The following is a 25569-nucleotide window of genomic DNA, read 5'->3' on the forward strand; positions in this document are numbered from 1 at the left end:
TATATATATATATATGTGTATATATATATGTGTATATGTGTATATATATATTTTCACAGTATGTACGTTTAATTTCATTTTTCTTTGAATAGAAACCTGGTTCGGCAAATAGTTTAATTAAACAAAATTGTATTTACATACAGCATGCTACATTTGTATACGTAGCTGCGACAAGTGAACATGCACCAGCCATTTACGTGATGTAATTAGTAAGTGTAAGTGTGCATGACAGTCTTTATGACACAGAAAGCTCAGGTTTACAAACAAGTTGTATCAAAATTTTGTACACGTGCCACATTTTATGTTGCAAAATTAAGCAACAGAAGCTTATGTCTGTTGGGAAAAAGAAAAAAAAAAAAAACGTGTGGGAGACACCACTCAGCAGTTCTGTACTGAACACCTCGTAGGTTCCTGGCTTGATATTGATTTGTTTGTCTGGCTATGGGTTCTTGTTAGCATTGTGATTTAGACACAAGTGACCTTCGGTTGTTGAGTGTCACTGAGACTTTTCCGCACGTGGAGAGAAGAGAATTTCCATTTCAAGGTGAATGGTTAATAACGGTGTTTGGACGTCAACGAGTTCATTGTCATTTGTCACGAGAGATACAACTCTGTTTCTCATATTCTATGAAAGGAATTTGTAATTACACGTCTGTGGTCCAACCTGTTGTCAGAAATGAGTCATGAAACCAATGTGTAACAAAGGCTGGTATGAGTTGACCAAGAGGTGCCTTTTTACTTTTCGATTTGTTTCTGTCTTTTTGAACGGTGCACTAATGTTTTCTGTTTTTTATTTAACTTGGGTCATATGAGACATTAATACTGAAGTTTTTAGTCTAAGACATGGGTTAAAAAGGTGAATATTTGAGTGTATATTCTAAATGTATATTCAACTATCTGGGATCAGTCCTCTTCAGTGACGCTGGAAGGTGGAGAATAGTGCCAGCAACGAGTGTGACACGGGCCAAGTTACGAGGCGAAACTGCGAGGATGACGAGTGCTCTTTAAAAAAGAATGAGCCAGAGTTTGCAAAGCTCAGATTTTTTCTGAGAAAGATCATAATAGACGGGATTAAATATGTGACCGAAGGAGCAGCTGCAGTTGAACAGCGTGGAGAAACAGTGTGAGAAGCCAAAAGTAAACACTTTGATGAATAAGTATGGGTTATATTTTATTAAGAAAATTATAAATATTCTCATGATGAGAGACAGGGTGAAATAGAGGAATAAAACCATGTAGATAAAGAGACTGTCTTGACCACAGTGCCTTACTTCAATATTGATGCAAGTCATCATGCCTTATTGAGATTTCATTATTATGAGTGTGATTACTGAAGATGAATTATTTGCTGTGGTTGCAAAGCACAATGCATTTTATAGAGAGTAGGAAAGGCTAGCAAGCAGAAGGTTATGCCTATATTTTTCCAGAAATTTGTGGTTTATTTTTTATGTCTACATGGAAATGTGATTGTGTCTTTTGGGGTTTGGGAAGCTGTAAAAAAATATCCAACAGTCTGACATTTTATTGATTTTTTTGTAATTCTGTTCCATGTTTTGCCTTTCTGAGAATCACTTGAGAATGTTTATTGCTGACAAAATATATGTGAAATAGGGAAAATAAAAGATTTTGAATGTCTGTACTCGGGTGTGTAAAATATTTTATTTCATGTCATTGTTATTAAGTGTAACATGATACATTCAAGGAAGATGTTAACAGAAACAGGCCTAGACAATTGCAATTGTTGTCCTACAATTGAAAAACATTACTAAATAGCAACATTTATATATAATAAAAATATAAATATAATTCAAATTTTATTTTTATCTAGCTTCTTCTGGATTAAACAACAAACATTGTGTAAATATTAGCATATAGTCGACAATTAATGACATCGTATTAGAAAGTAAAGAAACAGAGTAATACAATAAATAAATACAACTTAAACTCGGAGACATTTAATAGTTCATTATTTTAATGGCAAATTTTAGACTATGCTACTGGCAAGGAAGAATTAAACTTCTTTGGACATGAAAGGAAGTTCCCGAAACACGTCACGTGATCGAAGCGGCATATTTCATTGGTCTACGTTAGCATAGTGTTTATTTCCGGAAGTAAGTTATCAGTGTCAGGTTTTCTATCAGTGCTATCGAACACATCGGTTTAAAACGCGGCGACGACGACAGGTACGAATTACATTAGAGTTAATTCAAAGTATTTAGTCAGTTTCGGTTTTTTTGTCTAACAAATCATATGTTTCGTACGCAGTTTTGACGTTGTAGTCACAGCTACCATTAGCATTTAGCTGCTACTATGCATAGCTTACGTAATAGTCTTTTGTGTTGTGTTCCACGAATATAAATGCGTAATGGAAACATAATTAATGATTACGGAACATAACATTTCGAACGGTGTGGTCATATTTGTGACTCCTTTTTGTTGAAGCCTACCCAGACGTCAGAGATGTGTAGCGTCGTCTTTAGCCAAAATCATCACTTAGCTACCTGGTTAAATATTTATGTTTATTAAAAACCTTACTGATGCGTACACGGGATTCGGGAATGAGTTCATGGTGCAATTTTCTACATTTGTTAAAAGAAACTACATAAGCTAGTTTTCATATTGTTTTTCAATCTCTGTAGGTGTGTCCCTCAAGTCCAGGATGGCACATTGGTTTCACAGAAACCCACTGAAGGCAACAGCGCCCGTGTCTTTTAACTTTTACGGTGTAGCGGGAAGTACCGCTGCTAACAAGATATGCAAGTAAGTCTCGATTTGTCTTCTTGGAATAGACTCACCTTACGGCCTCATTATCGACGACCGCACATTACACAACATTTTTGTTTGATATTCAATGCATCTTCAATACTGGCACTAATATTTTCTTTGCTGCAGTTTTTGCCCAAGCTATTAATCTATCCAATCCAAAATAGTCAGCTCACACGCTGGTCTTGGAATTGTACAAAAAGTAAAATCTTATTAAAATCATATAAACAACGAAAATATAAAACAAGATAGTAACGTTAGTGGCGAGGGAGAGTGTTTCTCAACTATAGGTCATTCACCTATCAGATTCAAAATGCTTTATAAATTCCATTAGGTCAGTTCAGCTTTACGATCTACTCCACCCACGTCAACGGAACAAATAGGTTCAGAGATCAACAGGTTGCAAGGATAGAAGGAAATCAAGGGCATATTTTTACTATACAACATGCTTCGATTTAAGAAATCAGAGACATTGCTCATTTTTTTTTTAAATTTGTGTCTCTTTTTCCTGCTCAAATTGACTTGTTTTCTGCTTAAATAAAAATAATTTGATTGCATTATTATGGACAGGGAGCTAGACAGACCACTTTACTTATGTTCCCCAGACTAAATAAAGGGCTCAGTGTTGTAAATCTCTGCTGAGAATCCTAAGTTGCCCTAAGACCCAGTTCAGTCAAAGAATATATGTTTAAAAATATTATATGATAATATCATCAATCAAATTGCCGAATTTTGGGGCTATCCGGCAACAACTTGAAAAAAGTATTTTATTTTCGGAAATGCTGCTTAGACTCACAAAAACAGACAAACTGAGCAGGCCATAAAATGCAATCCCTACAAAGACATGATGGCACCGCTGTGCCATCCTTCATTAGTCTGAATGCTGTAAAGACCAGTGATGAATGTTCGGTTGATTATTCTTTTCTCACCCAGTGATCTGAGGTCCACCAGGGCACGACTGCTCGAGATGTTCACTGATGTCACCTGCAACCCGGAGATTATGAAAAATGCCTCAGATGCTTATTTCTCCCTCTTGCAAGGTACAGTTTTACACGGCAACTACTTCGTTTGTGTTGGGGTTCTTTAAGAACTTTTTCCCCTTCATTATGGCTCCTAAGTGTAAATCAGGCTCTTTTTTAAATTAGTTTTCATGTCCTAGATTATAATGTTATCTTTACGTTAGCATAGGTGAGTGACATAGGAACATATGTAAAGTATGTGAGTTCCGACTTATGGAAAATCGAGTTGCGCTGATGGAACAGAATTTTCCGACTCAACTCGAGGACCCTCTGTATCTGCATGTACCGCATCACTGCAATACTTTGTACATAACTGAACCATGAGAATCCAGCGCCCAACTAATGTATTTTAACCATAACTATTTTAAATAACATAACATCAGATGTTTTGCTTTTACTAGTACTTATTTAGTTTTTATTTTGCTTTGCAACTAACAACTTGCATTTTGTTTTTCTTTCTTTCTTTTTTTTTATTATTATATTAAAATGACCGTAGGCTTCATTGCATCCCTTGATGGAACTACACAGGAGAACAAGATGAGATTCATCCAGAATTTCAAGTGGACTGACACCTTACAGGGAAACACACCAAGGTATATACTATCGAACACATCGGTTTAAAACGCGGCGACGACGACAGGTACGAATTACATTAGAGTTAATTCAAAGTATTTAGTCAGTTTCGGTTTTTTTGTCTAACAAATCATATGTTTCGTACGCAGTTTTGACGTTGTAGTCACAGCTACCATTAGCATTTAGCTGCTACTATGCATAGCTTACGTAATAGTCTTTTGTGTTGTGTTCCACGAATATAAATGCGTAATGGAAACATAATTAATGATTACGGAACATAACATTTCGAACGGTGTGGTCATATTTGTGACTCCTTTTTGTTGAAGCCTACCCAGACGTCAGAGATGTGTAGCGTCGTCTTTAGCCAAAATCATCACTTAGCTACCTGGTTAAATATTTATGTTTATTAAAAACCTTACTGATGCGTACACGGGATTCGGGAATGAGTTCATGGTGCAATTTTCTACATTTGTTAAAAGAAACTACATAAGCTAGTTTTCATATTGTTTTTGCACGTATTGTTCACATGCACGTATATGTGTATATGTATATATATGTGTATATATGTATGTATATATGTGTATATATGTATATATATATATATGTGTATATATATGTGTATATGTGTATATATATATTTTCACAGTATGTACGTTTATTTTCATTTTTCTTTGAATAGAAACCTGGTTCGGCAAATAGTTTAATTAAACAAAATTGTATTTACATACAGCATGCTACATTTGTATACGTAGCTGCGACAAGTGAACATGCACCAGCCATTTACGTGATGTAATTAGTAAGTGTAAGTGTGCATGACAGTCTTTATGACACAGAAAGCTCAGGTTTACAAACAAGTTGTATCAAAATTTTGTACACGTGCCACATTTTATGTTGCAAAATTAAGCAACAGAAGCTTATGTCTGTTGGGAAAAAGAAAAAAAAAAAAAACGTGTGGGAGACACCACTCAGCAGTTCTGTACTGAACACCTCGTAGGTTCCTGGCTTGATATTGATTTGTTTGTCTGGCTATGGGTTCTTGTTAGCATTGTGATTTAGACACAAGTGACCTTCGGTTGTTGAGTGTCACTGAGACTTTTCCGCACGTGGAGAGAAGAGAATTTCCATTTCAAGGTGAATGGTTAATAACGGTGTTTGGACGTCAACGAGTTCATTGTCATTTGTCACGAGAGATACAACTCTGTTTCTCATATTCTATGAAAGGAATTTGTAATTACACGTCTGTGGTCCAACCTGTTGTCAGAAATGAGTCATGAAACCAATGTGTAACAAAGGCTGGTATGAGTTGACCAAGAGGTGCCTTTTTACTTTTCGATTTGTTTCTGTCTTTTTGAACGGTGCACTAATGTTTTCTGTTTTTTATTTAACTTGGGTCATATGAGACATTAATACTGAAGTTTTTAGTCTAAGACATGGGTTAAAAAGGTGAATATTTGAGTGTATATTCTAAATGTATATTCAACTATCTGGGATCAGTCCTCTTCAGTGACGCTGGAAGGTGGAGAATAGTGCCAGCAACGAGTGTGACACGGGCCAAGTTACGAGGCGAAACTGCGAGGATGACGAGTGCTCTTTAAAAAAGAATGAGCCAGAGTTTGCAAAGCTCAGATTTTTTCTGAGAAAGATCATAATAGACGGGATTAAATATGTGACCGAAGGAGCAGCTGCAGTTGAACAGCGTGGAGAAACAGCGTGAGAAGCCAAAAGTAAACACTTTGATGAATAAGTATGGGTTATATTTTATTAAGAAAATTATAAATATTCTCATGATGAGAGACAGGGTGAAATAGAGGAATAAAACCATGTAGATAAAGAGACTGTCTTGACCACAGTGCCTTACTTCAATATTGATGCAAGTCATCATGCCTTATTGAGATTTCATTATTATGAGTGTGATTACTGAAGATGAATTATTTGCTGTGGTTGCAAAGCACAATGCATTTTATAGAGAGTAGGAAAGGCTAGCAAGCAGAAGGTTATGCCTATATTTTTCCAGAAATTTGTGGTTTATTTTTTATGTCTACATGGAAATGTGATTGTGTCTTTTGGGGTTTGGGAAGCTGTAAAAAAATATCCAACAGTCTGACATTTTATTGATTTTTTTGTAATTCTGTTCCATGTTTTGCCTTTCTGAGAATCACTTGAGAATGTTTATTGCTGACAAAATATATGTGAAATAGGGAAAATAAAAGATTTTGAATGTCTGTACTCGGGTGTGTAAAATATTTTATTTCATGTCATTGTTATTAAGTGTAACATGATACATTCAAGGAAGATGTTAACAGAAACAGGCCTAGACAATTGCAATTGTTGTCCTACAATCGAAAAACATTACTAAATAGCAACGTTTATATATAATAAAAATATAAATATAATTCAAATTTTATTTTTATCTAGCTTCTTCTGGATTAAACAACAAACATTGTGTAAATATTAGCATATAGTCGACAATTAATGACATCGTATTAGAAAGTAAAGAAACAGAGTAATATAATAAATAAATACAACTTAAACTCGGAGACATTTAATAGTTCATTATTTTAATGGCAAATTTTAGACTATGCTACTGGCAAGGAAGAATTAAACTTCTTTGGACATGAAAGGAAGTTCCCGAAACACGTCACGTGATCGAAGCGGCATATTTCATTGGTCTACGTTAGCATAGTGTTTATTTCCGGAAGTAAGTTATCAGTGTCAGGTTTTCTATCAGTGCTATCGAACACATCGGTTTAAAACGCGGCGACGACGACAGGTACGAATTACATTAGAGTTAATTCAAAGTATTTAGTCAGTTTCGGTTTTTTTGTCTAACAAATCATATGTTTCGTACGCAGTTTTGACGTTGTAGTCACAGCTACCATTAGCATTTAGCTGCTACTATGCATAGCTTACGTAATAGTCTTTTGTGTTGTGTTCCACGAATATAAATGCGTAATGGAAACATAATTAATGATTACGGAACATAACATTTCGAACGGTGTGGTCATATTTGTGACTCCTTTTTGTTGAAGCCTACCCAGACGTCAGAGATGTGTAGCGTCGTCTTTAGCCAAAATCATCACTTAGCTACCTGGTTAAATATTTATGTTTATTAAAAACCTTACTGATGCGTACACGGGATTCGGGAATGAGTTCATGGTGCAATTTTCTACATTTGTTAAAAGAAACTACATAAGCTAGTTTTCATATTGTTTTTGCACGTATTGTTCACATGCACGTATATGTGTATATGTATATATATGTGTATATATGTATGTATATATGTGTATATATGTATATATATATATATGTGTATATATATGTGTATATGTGTATATATATATTTTCACAGTATGTACGTTTATTTTCATTTTTCTTTGAATAGAAACCTGGTTCGGCAAATAGTTTAATTAAACAAAATTGTATTTACATACAGCATGCTACATTTGTATACGTAGCTGCGACAAGTGAACATGCACCAGCCATTTACGTGATGTAATTAGTAAGTGTAAGTGTGCATGACAGTCTTTATGACACAGAAAGCTCAGGTTTACAAACAAGTTGTATCAAAATTTTGTACACGTGCCACATTTTATGTTGCAAAATTAAGCAACAGAAGCTTATGTCTGTTGGGAAAAAGAAAAAAAAAAAAAACGTGTGGGAGACACCACTCAGCAGTTCTGTACTGAACACCTCGTAGGTTCCTGGCTTGATATTGATTTGTTTGTCTGGCTATGGGTTCTTGTTAGCATTGTGATTTAGACACAAGTGACCTTCGGTTGTTGAGTGTCACTGAGACTTTTCCGCACGTGGAGAGAAGAGAATTTCCATTTCAAGGTGAATGGTTAATAACGGTGTTTGGACGTCAACGAGTTCATTGTCATTTGTCACGAGAGATACAACTCTGTTTCTCATATTCTATGAAAGGAATTTGTAATTACACGTCTGTGGTCCAACCTGTTGTCAGAAATGAGTCATGAAACCAATGTGTAACAAAGGCTGGTATGAGTTGACCAAGAGGTGCCTTTTTACTTTTCGATTTGTTTCTGTCTTTTTGAACGGTGCACTAATGTTTTCTGTTTTTTATTTAACTTGGGTCATATGAGACATTAATACTGAAGTTTTTAGTCTAAGACATGGGTTAAAAAGGTGAATATTTGAGTGTATATTCTAAATGTATATTCAACTATCTGGGATCAGTCCTCTTCAGTGACGCTGGAAGGTGGAGAATAGTGCCAGCAACGAGTGTGACACGGGCCAAGTTACGAGGCGAAACTGCGAGGATGACGAGTGCTCTTTAAAAAAGAATGAGCCAGAGTTTGCAAAGCTCAGATTTTTTCTGAGAAAGATCATAATAGACGGGATTAAATATGTGACCGAAGGAGCAGCTGCAGTTGAACAGCGTGGAGAAACAGCGTGAGAAGCCAAAAGTAAACACTTTGATGAATAAGTATGGGTTATATTTTATTAAGAAAATTATAAATATTCTCATGATGAGAGACAGGGTGAAATAGAGGAATAAAACCATGTAGATAAAGAGACTGTCTTGACCACAGTGCCTTACTTCAATATTGATGCAAGTCATCATGCCTTATTGAGATTTCATTATTATGAGTGTGATTACTGAAGATGAATTATTTGCTGTGGTTGCAAAGCACAATGCATTTTATAGAGAGTAGGAAAGGCTAGCAAGCAGAAGGTTATGCCTATATTTTTCCAGAAATTTGTGGTTTATTTTTTATGTCTACATGGAAATGTGATTGTGTCTTTTGGGGTTTGGGAAGCTGTAAAAAAATATCCAACAGTCTGACATTTTATTGATTTTTTTGTAATTCTGTTCCATGTTTTGCCTTTCTGAGAATCACTTGAGAATGTTTATTGCTGACAAAATATATGTGAAATAGGGAAAATAAAAGATTTTGAATGTCTGTACTCGGGTGTGTAAAATATTTTATTTCATGTCATTGTTATTAAGTGTAACATGATACATTCAAGGAAGATGTTAACAGAAACAGGCCTAGACAATTGCAATTGTTGTCCTACAATCGAAAAACATTACTAAATAGCAACGTTTATATATAATAAAAATATAAATATAATTCAAGTTTTATTTTTATCTAGCTTCTTCTGGATTAAACAACAAACATTGTGTAAATATTAGCATATAGTCGACAATTAATGACATCGTATTAGAAAGTAAAGAAACAGAGTAATATAATAAATAAATACAACTTAAACTCGGAGACATTTAATAGTTCATTATTTTAATGGCAAATTTTAGACTATGCTACTGGCAAGGAAGAATTAAACTTCTTTGGACATGAAAGGAAGTTCCCGAAACACGTCACGTGATCGAAGCGGCATATTTCATTGGTCTACGTTAGCATAGTGTTTATTTCCGGAAGTAAGTTATCAGTGTCAGGTTTTCTATCAGTGCTATCGAACACATCGGTTTAAAACGCGGCGACGACGACAGGTACGAATTACATTAGAGTTAATTCAAAGTATTTAGTCAGTTTCGGTTTTTTTGTCTAACAAATCATATGTTTCGTACGCAGTTTTGACGTTGTAGTCACAGCTACCATTAGCATTTAGCTGCTACTATGCATAGCTTACGTAATAGTCTTTTGTGTTGTGTTCCACGAATATAAATGCGTAATGGAAACATAATTAATGATTACGGAACATAACATTTCGAACGGTGTGGTCATATTTGTGACTCCTTTTTGTTGAAGCCTACCCAGACGTCAGAGATGTGTAGCGTCGTCTTTAGCCAAAATCATCACTTAGCTACCTGGTTAAATATTTATGTTTATTAAAAACCTTACTGATGCGTACACGGGATTCGGGAATGAGTTCATGGTGCAATTTTCTACATTTGTTAAAAGAAACTACATAAGCTAGTTTTCATATTGTTTTTGCACGTATTGCTCACATGCACGTATATGTGTATACAATCTCTGTAGGTGTGTCCCTCAAGTCCAGGATGGCACATTGGTTTCACAGAAACCCACTGAAGGCAACAGCGCCCGTGTCTTTTAACTTTTACGGTGTAGCGGGAAGTACCGCTGCTAACAAGATATGCAAGTAAGTCTCGATTTGTCTTCTTGGAATAGACTCACCTTACGGCCTCATTATCGACGACCGCACATTACACAACATTTTTGTTTGATATTCAATGCATCTTCAATACTGGCACTAATATTTTCTTTGCTGCAGTTTTTGCCCAAGCTATTAATCTATCCAATCCAAAATAGTCAGCTCACACGCTGGTCTTGGAATTGTACAAAAAGTAAAATCTTATTAAAATCATATAAACAACGAAAATATAAAACAAGATAGTAACGTTAGTGGCGAGGGAGAGTGTTTCTCAACTATAGGTCATTCACCTATCAGATTCAAAATGCTTTATAAATTCCATTAGGTCAGTTCAGCTTTACGATCTACTCCACCCACGTCAACGGAACAAATAGGTTCAGAGATCAACAGGTTGCAAGGATAGAAGGAAATCAAGGGCATATTTTTACTATACAACATGCTTCGATTTAAGAAATCAGAGACATTGCTCATTTTTTAAAAAATTTGTGTCTCTTTTTCCTGCTCAAATTGACTTGTTTTCTGCTTAAATAAAAATAATTTGATTGCATTATTATGGACAGGGAGCTAGACAGACCACTTTACTTATGTTCCCCAGACTAAATAAAGGGCTCAGTGTTGTAAATCTCTGCTGAGAATCCTAAGTTGCCCTAAGACCCAGTTCAGTCAAAGAATATATGTTTAAAAATATTATATGATAATATCATCAATCAAATTGCCGAATTTTGGGGCTATCCGGCAACAACTTGAAAAAAGTATTTTATTTTCGGAAATGCTGCTTAGACTCACAAAAACAGACAAACTGAGCAGGCCATAAAATGCAATCCCTACAAAGACATGATGGCACCGCTGTGCCATCCTTCATTAGTCTGAATGCTGTAAAGACCAGTGATGAATGTTCGGTTGATTATTCTTTTCTCACCCAGTGATCTGAGGTCCACCAGGGCACGACTGCTCGAGATGTTCACTGATGTCACCTGCAACCCGGAGATTATGAAAAATGCCTCAGATGCTTATTTCTCCCTCTTGCAAGGTACAGTTTTACACGGCAACTACTTCGTTTGTGTTGGGGTTCTTTAAGAACTTTTTCCCCTTCATTATGGCTCCTAAGTGTAAATCAGGCTCTTTTTTAAATTAGTTTTCATGTCCTAGAGCTCTTTTTTTAAATTAGTTTTCATGTCCTAGATTATAATGTTATCTTTACGTTAGCATAGGTGAGTGACATAGGAACATATGTAAAGTATGTGAGTTCCGACTTATGGAAAATCGAGTTGCGCTGATGGAACAGAATTTTCCGACTCAACTCGAGGACCCTCTGTATCTGCATGTACCGCATCACTGCAATACTTTGTACATAACTGAACCATGAGAATCCAGCGCCCAACTAATGTATTTTAACCATAACTATTTTAAATAACATAACATCAGATGTTTTGCTTTTACTAGTACTTATTTAGTTTTTATTTTGCTTTGCAACTAACAACTTGCATTTTGTTTTTCTTTCTTTCTTTTTTTTTTAATTATATTAAAATGACTAGTAGGCTTCATTGCATCCCTTGATGGAACTACACAGGAGAACAAGATGAGATTCATCCAGAATTTCAAGTGGACTGACACCTTACAGGGAAACACACCAAGGTATATATAGATGAAAGCTGTGGACTGTTGGGTCCAAACGTGATTAGAGTTCCTGCGTCAGTCTAGTATTTTACTGATAGTGTTTCTAGGAGTATGCACTTTAATGTTTAAATTAATATATAATAAATAGAAAAAAATAGGTTGTGTCACAGTCTTTGTGAAAGGCAACAGATCAGATTGAGTATATTGTTTTAATATATATTTTCCCATTTTCTTGTCCCAGTGCCCAACAAGATGCAGTTTTTGAACTGGTGTCTATGGCCTTCAATGTTGCCGTCTGGTACACAAAGTTTGCCTCTCGACTTGCAGGCAAAGAAAAGTATGTTTTCATTTTTATATTTTAATTTTAAGTCTTGACTTTGGATTTTTAAGTGAATTTATATGTATGTTGTTTGTGTCCGGTCAACAGCATAACAGAGGTTGAAGCGAAAGAGGTTCATCGGAGCCTGAAGGTTGCTGCTGGAATATTCAAAAACCTCAAGGTAGACCCGATGATCTTCATGTAAAATACTTCAGTTTCAGTGTAATATCCCGGCACTCATACCTCGATTGAGGGGTTGAAATTAAAATGTGTGTCAAATGTTATGTTTAGAATTGTGTTTTATATTCCACTAAAGGGTAGGATTGAGTTTGAATAACTGTTTTATGTTTTGCATACCCTTCTTGCTTTTTTTTTTTCATCCTAAAAGCACCAACTAATTCTGCGCCACATTTTCTACAGGAGGTTCATATCCCTCGTCTGATCACTCCTGCAGAAAAAGGCCGAGATCTGGAACCCAGAGTGATTGACGCTTATATTATTCAGTGTCAGGCAGAAGCCCAGGAAGGTAAAAAAAAAAAAAGTAATGTGTGCTCACGATGTATAATTGTATCTTTAATACTTTTCCTCCGTTTTGTTGAAGCTGCAAATACATTGTTGAAATTCTGTGGTGTTTTCTTTGATCTAAATACAGTGACATTTTTGGTTGCACTGTTTAATATCTGAACTGTTTGCTTTACGTTGTACACATTGGCAGATCTCAGACTTTTTATTGTCTTTGTAATATTTTACTCAGAATAGTGCGACAAATAACTGCGGTCATCTTGTTGCTGTGTAGATAGGAGTAAAAAAAAATGCATTTCCATGTCATTTTATTTATTTATTTATTTATTTTAACAGTGACGATTGCCAGGGCAATTGAACTACAACACAAGGCTACAATCGTTGCAGCGCTGGCATATGAAACGGCAAACTTCTATCAAAAGGCCGGTCAGTATTATTTCATTTCTAGAGAAAAAGGAATGACAGTTCTGTTTGTATACATTTTTTATTATATTATTTTATATTATTTAAAAAACCAGGGTTGTTTACTAAAGGTCATTACAGGTCATTTCCTCTGTTTCCAGATCATACCCTGAACACATTGGACCCAGAGTACAGCAGCAAGTGGAGGAAGTATCTCCAGCTAAAGCAGCTCTTCTACATGGCCTATGTGAGTTCTTGTGGATTCCGGTGCAATTACCAATCCTTTGTGATGCATTTAGGGACCAAACTAACAGGACCTGTTAGTTTTGGTCCCTAAATGCACCCTGTTAAGGCTTGTCAGCTTGTGTTTCAGACTAATGCGGTTCACACCATCCTTAATATTGACTCAATTATTAGACACGTCATTAGTGCTTCTCAGCACGGGAGTGTGAGAATTCTACATGTGCTTTGCAGGCCTACTGCTTTTATGGGAAGACACTGCTTGCAAGCGACAAGTGTGGAGAGGCGATACGATCCCTCCAGGAAGCAGAAAAATGTACGTATGCGTGGAAATTCATTACTTTCTCACATTCGCAGCACAGGTGTTTCCCGTGCGTGTATTTCCTGTTTCATTTTGACCTAGATTCTGTTGGCAACAGCTTACAGCTCTCTCTGCTGACATCTTTGTTTAGGTTACTCGGCCTCAGAGGCTTTGTGTAAAGAGTATCGACAGACCAAAGGGCCAGGCACCACAGCCAAACCGTCAGAGCAGATGTTCTTCCTCAGACTGGGCAGCGTCATTAAAACCACACTGGAGAGGTGCCAGTCGGAGAATGGATTCATGTAAGTCGGTCAAGAACACACACACACACACACACGTGCACAAACATATATACTTCAGATGTGGTCAACTAAATCGGTGGTTCTGAAACTTTTTTATAATGCAAACCGCTTGTCACCTCTCATCTACCACCACTGTGACCGACGTTTAAATCAAGCGGCTGCGGTCTGACCCTGGTCGGCTAAGTACAGTAAGACACACTGACTGACGCAACTGGCAAGAAATTGAACTCCTTAAAACCTTATTGCCCCCTGGTGGCTGCTGGCCAAAAAAACTGTACAAATAATTTTTTTTTCTTTCTTTTAACTAAACATTTTTTATAGTGACTTGCATATATTTTATATATATATATATATATTTTTATATGTAGCTTTTTTTTAAGTTTAAGTTCTTTTAAAGTTATGAAAGCAAATACTGTACTCACTAACTACACATAGAATGAAGTAAAGCGTTTACATAGACTCTCTGACGTCTTGTTCGGCTGAATGTTTGGCTTGACGTTTGAACTCCCAAATATTTTTTTTTACAGATACTTCCACAAGGTCCCAGTGGAGGCACCAGTGCTGGAGTTAAAGGCAGATTACGGCCTGGCTGAGCCAATCCCGTTTGAGCTGCCTTCTCTGAGTGAGCAGTGCACTGCGGAGGTTTACGCTACCTTTGACCTGACCAAGGGAGCTAAGAATGACAAGGTGCTTCAGCGCAACAAAGGCTAGATGGCAGCAAACGCTGCAGCAAATGAACACATGCCTACGGAATAATATTATATTTTTTATATATATATTTTTTTTTTTTATATAATTCATAGGCTAAGCCCAAGGAGGAGGAGGTGAAACCCGTGAAGGAGCCAGATTTGAAGCCTCAGAAAGACACAGGCTGCACCATCTCCTAAACACTCGCACCGATTTCACTCTCGGCCCCATGCTTCGTCGTCGCCATCCGAATGTTATGATGGAATCCGTATTTCCATCCACGTGCATCTTCATAGGTTTATGTATTTTAGAGGGTTACATAATGTTTTACATCACCACCAAGCAGTGGGCAGTATTTGCTGAAAACGTACGTCGTTGCAGTTGAACCGGACACATTACACGTCAATCTACGAAACCCCGACCCTGTAAAAGCCTTAAGACCAGCGCGGTTCTGTCGGTGGTGCCTTTCGGTCGCAGGGTGAACCCGTTCAAACCGTCTTCTATTGAGACGGTCTGGGATTTGAACCTGTGATGCTCTGGCCTTTTGAACACAAAAAAAAAACAAACAAACATTGAAACTGTTAAACAGATGTAATTGTAGAGGGACAAAAAGACGCAGCTTTATGTGTCACCGTACGTATACTATGTACAAACAACAACATTCGCCCTCTGTGTTTAATCCATCAAATGCCTAATAAGAAGAGCATAACGAAAGGGATAGAATTATGGAATAATGTACACAGGTAGAATTTTAATTTTTACCGTCAGCCTGCCGTGGAATATTTATCCCAATAATGAAAGATGGGGATTCATTGAAAACGTCCTAAAATATTACATGAACAAGACTACACGCCTTATCGCTGGTGCCAGTTTATTATAGCAGTAGCATTTTAAAATCACAAAAACCTTATCTAGAGCACAAGTCATGTGTACTGTAGTTTATTTGTACATTAGATTTTTCTTTACAACGTTATTCTGGGATGTTATTTATCTTGTAAATTTTCCTTTTTGTCCGACAGACATGGCTTTGATGGTAACATTTAACACTGAACGTTCCGGTAAAACTTTTAATTTGAATTATATACATTAGGCACCCTAACCCTAATTAGATGTCAAGTGGGCCAGACCGGTACAATTATAAGATAATTATATATAAATAACAATAAGTCCATTATAAGATAATGATATATAAATAACAATAAGTCCATGTTTTTCGTATTAGAAAATCCTCATATTTAATGAAATATTTTACAATACATCATGGCGAGGAAGTGTGTCTGCTTTTTTTACTTTTAAAATTAATCAAGCGGGCCGGATTGAACTTCCTAGTGGGCCGGTTTTGGTCCACGGACCATATGTTGTACGCCTGGAGCAGGAGTAGGTGTCAATAGGAGAATAAGGGTATTAACCAAAGGTGTTTTATTAGGACTTTAGCAGATGCTAAATGTAAAGGGTGAACTTTCAGAAGCGCTCGTGTGTAAACAAGATCGATTTATACGAAGGATTTAACCGTCGTGACAGGCGCTCCAGAGTACACTCCAATCTTCTAAAACAAACGAAGGCTTCATTGAGCAAATACAGAAAAGACATGCGACACCACCCGTCGATCAAGTACTACTTTAGTACCTAGACAGTAGTTGATTACCAAAAGGAAGATAGTTTCATAATGGGACCCTTCACTTTCAAACATATGAATGCGCTTCTAGGTTGCCGTTTTGTTAGATTACCCTACAGGAACTTGTAAAAACTGTAATATACACACATGTACTTTATCATGTCCTGACACATATACATATAAGTATGTTTACCCGGAGCTGAACTAGCTGCTTTTGTTGATTCACCAAGTTTAAATTCTATTCTATACATTTCTTTACTTGTGCAGGCAATCTGGTCGTTGAAGCTCTTCACTAATGTCGTGATTTAGTTTAAGTTGCTGTGTAGGTTTGTGACAGTTGAAAAGTGGATTTCATTGAGAGACATCAATCAAGTTTTAGCTTCAAGTGTTCATCACGACGGCATAACCATCGTCAGTCAGTCTGTAGACGAGTCATTATTCACTGTCTGTCATGTACAATGTGTATTAAATGGTAATCAATCGTTGGGTTTAAGTCGTTCTTCTACGTCTGATGTCATTTGCACAACATGGTACAAAACGTCCAATCGCGTGGTGATACGTAAGAGGTGTTAATACTCTGGAAAGTACACGAAGTACATGCTAACTAGATACAACATTGATTTGTATTATGCGGAAATAAGGCACATTCTGAAGTCGAACTTCATCACTTTGGAACTGAAATTTGATAGGTGGAAAAAAAAATGAATGCAATTATTGGTTGTTATGGTAGATGATGGTGTATCATAATATGTGTGTATTTGGTCATTGATATTACCATATATGTACTGTACTAAAGTACGAATTGTCAACATTGATTTTTCCTCTCTCTGAAACCAAGGAAAATATGTGTATCATAATATGTGTGTATTTGGTCATTGATATTACCATATATGTACTGTACTAAAGTAGGTTCGGGTGTAAAATATTTTTTACGAGTGTGAAAAGGAGGGTTCGGGCAAAAAATATTTTTTACGAGTGTGAAAAGGATGAATAATTTATTTGAAGACTTTTTACTTTTTTTTTAAATTTTTTTTTAAATATATGTAAACACTGTACCTTACTGAAAATTCCAAACAGAAAAAAATATGTAGCCCATACTGTATATTTATCCTTATATTTTTGGGTTTGTGTTTTCCATTTATTAATTAAGAATTGCTAATGTAAAGTTTTTTTATTATTATTATTTACAATCTATTATAATCCCTCTAAAATCTTTTACTGCTTTAACTGCAGTTCCCGCCCCTTTAAAACAAAAATGAAACCATTACTGCGGTTCGTCTGTATCTTCCTGACTGTGGTGAGGTTTCACAGTGTATTTGTGTCTCAAGTTTCAGGACTAACCCTGTATCCTGTAGTTGTTTATCTTTTTTTTTTATGTACACAAGCTGAGTCAGCCTGGACTGACAGACTGCAACTGTGACGTGACGGAGAGGCGCCAAGGAAAGTCTGTTGAAGAATGATCCGTGGCCATCAGGAAGTAAGTGTTCTAACGGTGAATGAACGAGGTGTTAGAACAGACTTTGTTGGTATGTTAAACAAATGTGGTGAAAAATGTGTTCGCTCTTTCAGGTAATGTGCAGCCAGGAAACAGAGTTCACTGGCTGTGCTCTGGCCAAACAGAAGAAAGTTATCTACTTCACCAGTGGTGAAACTATGGAGGAGGACAGCGAGGAGGAGAAGGAGGAGGAGGAGGACGAAGAGGGAGAGGAGGAGCACAAGTCAAACACACCTCCCTTTAGTGAACCAGCAGAGAAGGTAAGTCTGATTGTCAAACGCACAAAAGTGGCCGTTTAATGACATGATGTTGAGGGACAGGAAGTGGACGTGCTTCTGCTTCTGCTTTACAAGAACTTTCACAATTTTTAAAGTTCCTGTTTTCCTCTAATTTGTATTGCAGAAATGATAGCTCAAAACTCCCTGTTTTGGAGTTAAACTTTAACTGACCATCTCCACAGGAAGTTTGCCATTTGAAAGGCTGTGGCTTTTTGTCTGTTGTTATCAGCACAGTGCTCCTCTTCCTGGTGGCCCTTTTTTTTTTTTTTTGTTTGTTTGTTTGTTTGTTTTTTTAAGGCAGGATTCAAATGTCTATTTCAAGTGTTTCAAGTCTTGGGTTCCATTGGATGGCAAACAAATGCTGCACTACGTGCGTTGCTCTAAGCAAATGTCTACTTTACTTATCAGGAACACTGGATTTGAATTCAACCAACTAACTCAGTGAGGAGTTGCACAACTCTACCTTTTTTTTTTTTGCATTTGAGTATAACTATTTTAATTTTATCTACTTGCCGATATCGATATCAGTGCGGACACGAAGCATCCAGTTAAGAAAAGGATATTCTATATCTAAACGTAATATGAATGAAAATATTCTTAAACAGAATTAAACTTTCTGCCGAACAGAAAGCGTGCAGAGCTTTTACACCAGGGGTGTTTAAACTCATTTCCACCAGGGGGCCACATCAGCAAAACAGTTCCCCTTGAAGGGCCCATTGTAAATGGAAGACTGTATAAATCAGGGGTCCCCAACCCCTGGTCCGCAGGCCAGTACCAGTCCATAGGTCATTTGTTACCGGTACAAACAGAATAGAGTCTAAAAGATGTTTTATTTTGAAAATTTAAGGTAACGTGGTACTGGCTGACCATTACTTGGAACAAAAAAGGAATAGATGTAACTAATCCGTAACAGACTATTACATGTTTCTGCAATTGATTATTATTTATTCAGGCTACAAGTATTGTTCAGTGCTGTGTAACAAACACACATTGTTGGTTAAATAACGTACCGTAAATAGGTAACTTGGTGGTGCGTAATCTGTTTACAGTGCCGTTAAACCTTTTCTAGCAAGGTCTTGTTCTCGTTCCTCCTTTCAGACAAGGTTCTCCTTCAGGAAGCTGGCCTTTCTCGTCGGGAGGATTTCACTGCTGAGTATGTAAAATTACTGTAAAACCACTACATAAACAGTGTCTGTGAGTCAACAGTAAATTTGTTTTGCAATCTGATTTCCTGTTTACTTTTCTGTTTCCAATATTAGCCTGTGATTTTCTTGGAGAGAGACTCGCTAACGTATTTGGACTGGACGCGGCCAAATACCAATATGCAATAGATCAACACGAGCGTGACCGCAGGGTAAGAATGGCATTGACCCATTGTGTTGTATTGATTGTAACCCATTTTCTAAGCGTGAAAAGGATGATTTTATCCGTATCACTTAGACACCAAAAAGTCAAGCTAAGGGTGACACGACGAAAGCGCGTGGAGAGATGATCCAGCTCTCTGATCGATTGGAGAAAGGTCAATACGGAGCTACGGGGACGGCAAACCCTTGTGAGCCACAGGGGAGCTGTGAAGACGAGCCTACGTCCAGAAAAGATGGCTACCACAACAGAGGTTATCAAGCAGACGAGGATAGCTTAAAATAAACCATGACCAGAAAAAAACAAAAAAAAAAATTCTGAACTGTTTTCCGGAGAAAGATCGAGATAATATCGAAGTATCACTTTGATAAGTGTCTATTTCAGGTAAGGACAGTAAAACTGTGAAGAACCACTCAATTTGACGGCGGAGTCTTGTTGTTGTCCACATGTTACCTAGCTTGTTTTTATTATCATGCTATTCCTAATAAATCTCTCTCATCGATATTCCCTTCATTTAAATGTATTGAGATTTTATATTTATTATATATTTTTTAGTCACAAACTATCGCGCAAGTCAATAGACAATATTCGGAAACCCTCGATGCGAGACGACCCCCCAAAAAATTCCTTGCGACACACCTGAGGGTCGCGACCCAATCTTTGGGAAACAATGTTATACAGTACATCAATCAAAATATTATTATTATTGTTGTTGTTGTTGTAATTATTATTATTTGTATTATTATAATTAGTAGTAGTAGTGGTAGCAGTAGTAGTAGGAGTACTAGTATAGTTACTGTGAGTGTTGTCGTTGCTGCTGCTGTTTTGGTTGTTGTTGTCATATTTTTGGATTCATACTTACTGGTCGTTTCTCACACACACGTTAGTGTAAAAGTTGAGATGCACATGTAAAAAAAAAAACCCACTTCTGTTGACAACAGTCAAAGTCCTTTAGTTACTCTTTATGGTTGGCATAAACCTCAACAAGGGCCAAAGATCATGATCCTTAAGAGTGTGCAGGTTTAAACCAAGGCAGCGACATCAGCCCTGCTACATTCAAGATTCAAGATGAAGGATCACATGGTATTGCTGTTTGGACTTGTAGCTTTGGCCAATGCTGTAAGTATTAACGGTTATGAAGTTATTAACCTTGCAGATTAACAATGTTTCTGTTAACTTTCTGACGATTTATGACCACTGTTGTCTTTTTCTGCAGGTTCAAGTTCATCCCAGGCTGTATGGTATGTGTATTTTGGATTTAATAAAGAGATAAAAAAAATGTTGCATAATGTTCTTAAAAATAATACAGAGTGATATATGTGTGTATTTTACAGAGGTATATGAGAATGGTGAGGACGAAAATCCAATCTTAAACCTGGGTGAGTTTTAATACGAATGCAGAAGATTGATGTTCTTTTACTTGTTGCGTTTGCAAGAAAGCTGTTTTTGTCTTAGGTTCAAAGGCTAACCTGTTTGAAGGGGATATTCTTTTGCCGGTATGTCAATTATTTATTATTATTATTATTACTGCTGATTGTCTTTCTATAGCCTTTAATTGATTTATGTTTTTTTTTTAAATCATCATTTTATGCTACAGGAAGGAAGAAATGCCCTGATTGACCACAAATACAGATGGAAATTTCCAATTCCTTACATCCTGGGCGATGACTTGGGTGAGTTTTTCAAATTCTTCTTAAAGTTTAATTTACTTTACTGAATTTTTTTTTACCTAAAGCAAGTTTGATATGCAGAGCCGAGAAAGGTGAGGTAAATGTTTAACAGCTATACCGTGAAGATAGGGAGAAAGTTTGTTTGGACTGGCAGAGAGATTTCCATCAGTGACCAGTCAAGAGAGAGTACTGTAGTTTTTTTTTCACCTTTAAAGTGTAAAATGATGTCTACGATGAGGTACTTTGTGAGGTGTGCAGTCCGATTGACAGATGGGTTTAAATTAAACCGTTGTTCATGTTGGCAGAAACTATGGTAATTAGTCAATGGATTAGGACGTACGTTTAGAGAGAATGGATAGATGAAGGTCTAACATGCCATAATTAATTATTAAACTTTCACTTTTCAGATTTGAACGCGAAGGGATGTGTCCACCAGGCCTTCGAAATGTATCGCCTCAAGTCTTGCATCGACTTCAAACCTTATGAAGGAGAGAAGACTTATATCAAGTTTGTAAAGAGAAATGGGTATGACGTCAGCTTCATGTTTTATCGCGAACTTTAAAAAATACGAGAACATTTTATTGGAAGTTGGTTTGTGGAAACTTAAGTATACGTAGAAAAATTCTTATAGACCGACTTAAAAGAAAATGTAATATAAAGATAAAACAAACAAACCCAAACATGACATAGCAAGTATTTTACTTTTTTACTTTAAATGTATATATGTATACATATATGTAGATATACATACATATATAAATATATATATATACATATATGTATATATATGTGTATATATGTATATTTGTATTCATATATATGTGTATATATACAGACAAACACAGGGTTGTCACAAACGTGTTAATATGCAGTAGTCGTAGAAGTAGTACTACTAATCCAATCAATTTTGCATATTCTAGGTGCTTCTCCAGCGTCGGTGTCCAGGAGAATGGTCAAATTCTGTCGTTAGGATCAGGCTGTGACCACAAGGCCGTGATAGAACACGAGCTGCTGCACGCCGTGGGATTTTATCACGAACAGTCTCGCACAGACAGAGACGACTATGTTGACATCTGGCTCGACCAGGTCACACCAGGTACGCTTTCACGTTTCGTTCATGTTCGATGTAAAAACTAAAAACCAAAAGAAGAAAACGAAAATCCGGAATGCATCTGTACTACGGCTGAAACTAAATGCATTTATAATTTCCCGCAGGCCTTGAACACAACTTTAACAAATACAACGACGACTATATAACTGATCAAAACACGGCGTACGACTACGAGTCCATCATGCATTACCGACCCTTCTCTTTTAATAAGAATGAATCCGTCCCTACTATCACCACCAAAATCCCAGAGTTCTACAACATCATTGGCCAGTACCTTGACTTCAGCAAGATGGACGTCTTTAGACTCAATCGGATGTACAACTGCTGTATGTTCCAGTAAAAGAACTCTACTTTTTCCAGGATTCTCTAATTATTTTAAAAAGTTTTGGAAACATTCTGTATTTCCTATATTTCTCAGCCGGCCCTCTCACCCTGCTGGACCAGTGTGCATTCGAGTTTGCCAGTATCTGTGGAATGATCCAGGCCTCCACTGACGACGCCGACTGGGTTCATACCAAAAGCACGGTCGGGGATGAAGATCACACACTCCTAGGAAGGTGCAGAGGTCAGAGCTGAGGTCAACTCCTCCTTAGCCTTGATTCATGATGACATTCGTTAAAAAAATAATAATAATTCTTGTCATTGTCTCACTTTGTCTGACTTTATAGACAGTGGACACTTTATGCACTTCAGCACAAACACCGGGAAACCTATGGAGTCGGCGTTGCTCGAATCCCGAATCCTGTACCCTAAGAGAGAGTTCCAGTGTCTTCAGTTCTTCTACAAAATGACCGGTAACCCCAAGGACAGGCTGGTGATCTGGGTCAAGATGGACGACAGCACGGGAACTGTCCGAAAAATGAAGAAAATACACACTATATATGGTACGTATGACACTGAGGTGGGTTCGTGTTTACACTGAGAGATTAGAAGATTAAAAAAATAAATAAATAAAATGTATAAAAAATACTGTATATTTTTGCTAGCTATCAAGCTGCTCCATTCCTCGAGTTAGCATGTAGCTAGCTAGTGCATGTTTGCTAATAATTTTCTTATGCCAAAATAATATAATAATTATTTAATAGTGACTAAAAGTAAAACTTTCTAAATGCAGGAGAACTTCTTGACAGAGAAAAAAAAATTCTGGTTGAAAGGTTGAAGCACAGAGTGAATCTTCAGCAGAGAGTCAATCAAATATTAGCATTAGCATCACAATATGTTTCCTTTTGTGTCTCTGCGTCGTCCAGCTGATTCTGACCACACGTGGAAGATCGCCCACGTCCCAATGGAAGTTGGGGTAAAATTCCGCTACGCTTTTCAAGCTGTGCGTGCCGACCCCTCGGCCTCGGCCGGTGGCATCTACATTGACGACATCAGTCTGACAGAGACACTTTGCCCCGGTGCTGTGTGGAGAATCCAGAACTTTTCCAAACTAATGGAGACAAGCGAGCGGGGGGCAATGATCAACAGCCCCCGCTTTTACAGCCCCGAAGGCTACGCCTACGGTGTCACCATCGTTCCCCTGTCGTCTTACACTGACTACACTGGGAACTACACTGGACTCTATTTCCACCTGGCCAGCGGAGAGAACGATGCTGTGATGCAGTGGCCAGCCGTGAACAGACAGGCCACCGTGGTGGTGATGGATCAGGACCCAGACATTAAGCTGAGGATGTCGACTGCTCGCAGCCTTACCACTGATTTGAGAAAAAGTAAGTTCCTCTCCCGGTTACACCCACCGGATTTATTGCCAAAGCGTAACGTCCTACACAGAAAGTACAAAAATAGCACTTTACAAAAATGTCACAAAAAGTATTTGTAATGAAATATAAGGAGCTTCTAGTTTAAATTTACTAACAGTTCACTTACTGACCCTGTTTAGTTGAAAACAATGCTAATATACTTATGTAAATTAAAGAAAAGCACACATTCAGATCTTCTTGAATAGTTTATATATATAATAATAATATATATATTTATAATCAAACATATAAAATAATATATATTATATAATACTAATATATACACATACTGTATATAATTTATAGTTTATATAATGTAAATATATATAGAAATAAATGTAAATATAAAATATTATTTTAATAGGAGAGCAGCTTACAAAAATTGTAAATAAATTCTACATAAATAATCTTCAGATTAAAGTGAAATTAAATTTTTTTTTTCTTAGCACTGTACATCTGCAGTATTCATCAAGTTCATCAAAGGAGAAAATAATGAAAATATTTTAAAAAATTGATAAATTAAATTGAAATTGAAAACTGTCAACATCCCAGTTTGATTTAGAAAATCTGTGGTAAAGAAGATAAATTAAATTGAAATTTAAAACTGTCAACATCCCAATTTGATTTAGAAAATCTGTGGTAAAGAAAAAAAAGATCAAGCGCTTCATTTTCTACCTTGCAGCAGAAGATGACAAATATTTTTGGGATAATCCCTCCGAGCTAGGGGGTGCTCTTGACCCTTCTTGCCAATGCTACAGAGGTCCGAGATGGGGCTGGAGAAACATGGTCAAGCACTTTGACCTCCGACGGCGCAATTACCTGAAAAATGATGACCTAATCATCTTAATCAGCTTCGAAGGTTTGTCACCAGTCGTAGCATAAATCATTAAAAATTCTGTTATAAATACTAAATGAATGTTTATTATTTCCTTGTTTTTTACAGATATAACATCACTGGTTAACACAGAGGTCCCCATTGTTCCCAACGAGTGATGTCAGCCCAGCTTTTAATATGTAGGTCAGAGAATTTCTTTTTTTTCCCCTATAGTCTTTGTGAATTTTATATCACGCTTTTATTGTTTCTCAGATTCAAAAACAGATCCACTGTCAGGACCTGGATGATGAGAGAAGACTGAGGATGAAGACATTTTCTAATTTAAAAAAAAATTAACACAAAAATATAAATATAAATCTTATTGATTGGAAGAAAAAAAAACACATTGTTCTTTGTCAGTGAACCACGATTTAAAATAATTATGTTTAAATATGTATTTTTGGACCTAAATCTATAACATCAAACCTTGTCAATCACATCTAAAAATCCTTCCTTTAATAAATACTTTCCTAAACCTCACACCATCCAAAATATACATCAGTGATCATTCAACTAGCGGTACGCGGGCCGATTTCAGTCCATCGAACAGTCCAATCCGGTCCGCGACTGGATTCCAAAAT

At 36.7% G+C, this 25569-nt stretch overlaps 4 protein-coding genes across 12 annotated transcripts in view; all 4 read left to right on the top strand.

The window, feature by feature from the left end:
• Positions 1–4376, top strand: part of si:ch73-91k6.2 (alpha-1,6-mannosyl-glycoprotein 2-beta-N-acetylglucosaminyltransferase) — a 24687-nt gene extending 20311 nt beyond the window's left edge. The window contains exons 1-4 of one of the 2 annotated variants that reach the window (XR_523515.3): positions 2068–2183; positions 2640–2760; positions 3697–3803; positions 4279–4376. The gene's annotated coding sequence lies outside the window, so the exon portion shown is untranslated. Of the gene's footprint in view, positions 1–2067; positions 2184–2639; positions 2761–3696; positions 3804–4278 lie in introns of those variants that run through there. The other variant, XR_003049020.1, reaches the window with a different exon arrangement.
• An 18-nt stretch (positions 4377–4394) lies between these two features.
• On the top strand, positions 4395–15429 carry brox (BRO1 domain and CAAX motif containing). 3 transcript variants are annotated; one of them, XM_008337237.3, is made up of 13 exons: positions 4395–4417; positions 10317–10439; positions 11375–11481; positions 11990–12086; positions 12310–12405; positions 12496–12568; positions 12808–12913; positions 13246–13335; positions 13473–13558; positions 13786–13867; positions 14004–14154; positions 14682–14841; positions 14958–15429. In XM_008337237.3, the coding sequence occupies exons 2-13, from the start codon at positions 10339–10341 to the stop codon at positions 15039–15041; spliced, it is 1233 nt and encodes a 410-aa protein (XP_008335459.1). In that variant the 5' UTR covers positions 4395–4417; positions 10317–10338; the 3' UTR covers positions 15042–15429. The 3 variants fall into 3 exon arrangements, with proteins under 3 accessions (XP_008335459.1, XP_008335458.1, XP_008335457.1); XM_008337236.3 differs by lacking the exon at positions 4395–4417 and adding an exon at positions 9701–9823; XM_008337235.3 differs by lacking the exon at positions 4395–4417 and adding an exon at positions 9713–9828 and having other exon boundaries at positions 10319–10439.
• Positions 15430–17633: 2204 nt separating this feature from the next.
• LOC103398577 (protein FAM177B) lies at positions 17634–20093 on the top strand. 2 transcript variants are annotated; one of them, XM_008337239.3, is made up of 6 exons: positions 17687–17753; positions 17842–17933; positions 18026–18211; positions 19328–19382; positions 19489–19583; positions 19670–20093. In XM_008337239.3, exons 2-6 carry the CDS (start codon positions 17913–17915, stop codon positions 19874–19876), a joined length of 564 nt encoding a protein of 187 aa, XP_008335461.1. In that variant the 5' UTR covers positions 17687–17753; positions 17842–17912; the 3' UTR covers positions 19877–20093. The 2 variants fall into 2 exon arrangements, with proteins under 2 accessions (XP_024909455.1, XP_008335461.1); XM_025053687.1 differs by having other exon boundaries at positions 17634–17933.
• Positions 20094–20322: 229 nt separating this feature from the next.
• mep1a.1 (meprin A, alpha (PABA peptide hydrolase), tandem duplicate 1) lies at positions 20323–25320 on the top strand. 5 transcript variants are annotated; one of them, XM_008337240.3, is made up of 14 exons: positions 20325–20710; positions 20808–20832; positions 20926–20970; positions 21047–21087; positions 21189–21264; positions 21669–21786; positions 22182–22357; positions 22477–22698; positions 22791–22937; positions 23041–23256; positions 23620–24084; positions 24797–24973; positions 25058–25128; positions 25202–25320. In XM_008337240.3, the coding sequence occupies exons 1-13, from the start codon at positions 20660–20662 to the stop codon at positions 25105–25107; spliced, it is 1809 nt and encodes a 602-aa protein (XP_008335462.1). In that variant the 5' UTR covers positions 20325–20659; the 3' UTR covers positions 25108–25128; positions 25202–25320. The 5 variants fall into 5 exon arrangements, with proteins under 5 accessions (XP_024909451.1, XP_024909450.1, XP_024909452.1 ...); XM_025053685.1 differs by having other exon boundaries at positions 20926–20940; positions 21028–21087; XM_025053683.1 differs by having other exon boundaries at positions 20323–20832; positions 25058–25132.
• Positions 25321–25569: the final 249 nt, after the last annotated feature.

The sequence above is a fragment of the Cynoglossus semilaevis genome, unplaced genomic scaffold (genome assembly GCF_000523025.1).
Source record: "Cynoglossus semilaevis isolate Cse_v1.0 unplaced genomic scaffold, Cse_v1.0 scaffold476, whole genome shotgun sequence".
NCBI classification, from domain to species: Eukaryota; Metazoa; Chordata; class Actinopteri; order Pleuronectiformes; family Cynoglossidae; genus Cynoglossus; species Cynoglossus semilaevis.

What these genes read in the sequence shown, in the direction of transcription:
- brox (XM_008337237.3), top strand. Translation starts at nt 10,339, where the DNA reads ATGGCACATTGGTTTCACAGAAACCCACTGAAGGCAACAGCGCCCGTG. An exon ending in TTATTTCTCCCTCTTGCAAG is followed by an intron (nt 11,482 to 11,989) that starts GTACAGTTTTAC and finishes AATGACTAGTAG; the next exon opens with GCTTCATTGCATCCCTTGAT. An exon ending in CCTCCAGGAAGCAGAAAAAT is followed by an intron (nt 13,868 to 14,003) that starts GTACGTATGCGT and finishes ATCTTTGTTTAG; the next exon opens with GTTACTCGGCCTCAGAGGCT.
- mep1a.1 (XM_025053683.1), top strand. Translation starts at nt 20,727, where the DNA reads ATGAAGTTATTAACCTTGCAGATTAACAATGTTTCTGTTAACTTTCTG. An exon ending in AGTTCATCCCAGGCTGTATG is followed by an intron (nt 20,833 to 20,925) that starts GTATGTGTATTT and finishes TGTATTTTACAG; the next exon opens with AGGTATATGAGAATGGTGAG. An exon ending in AAATCCAATCTTAAACCTGG is followed by an intron (nt 20,971 to 21,046) that starts GTGAGTTTTAAT and finishes TTTTTGTCTTAG; the next exon opens with GTTCAAAGGCTAACCTGTTT.
- LOC103398577 (XM_025053687.1), top strand. Translation starts at nt 17,913, where the DNA reads ATGATCCGTGGCCATCAGGAA. An exon ending in TGATCCGTGGCCATCAGGAA is followed by an intron (nt 17,934 to 18,025) that starts GTAAGTGTTCTA and finishes TCGCTCTTTCAG; the next exon opens with GTAATGTGCAGCCAGGAAAC. An exon ending in TTAGTGAACCAGCAGAGAAG is followed by an intron (nt 18,212 to 19,327) that starts GTAAGTCTGATT and finishes TCCTCCTTTCAG; the next exon opens with ACAAGGTTCTCCTTCAGGAA.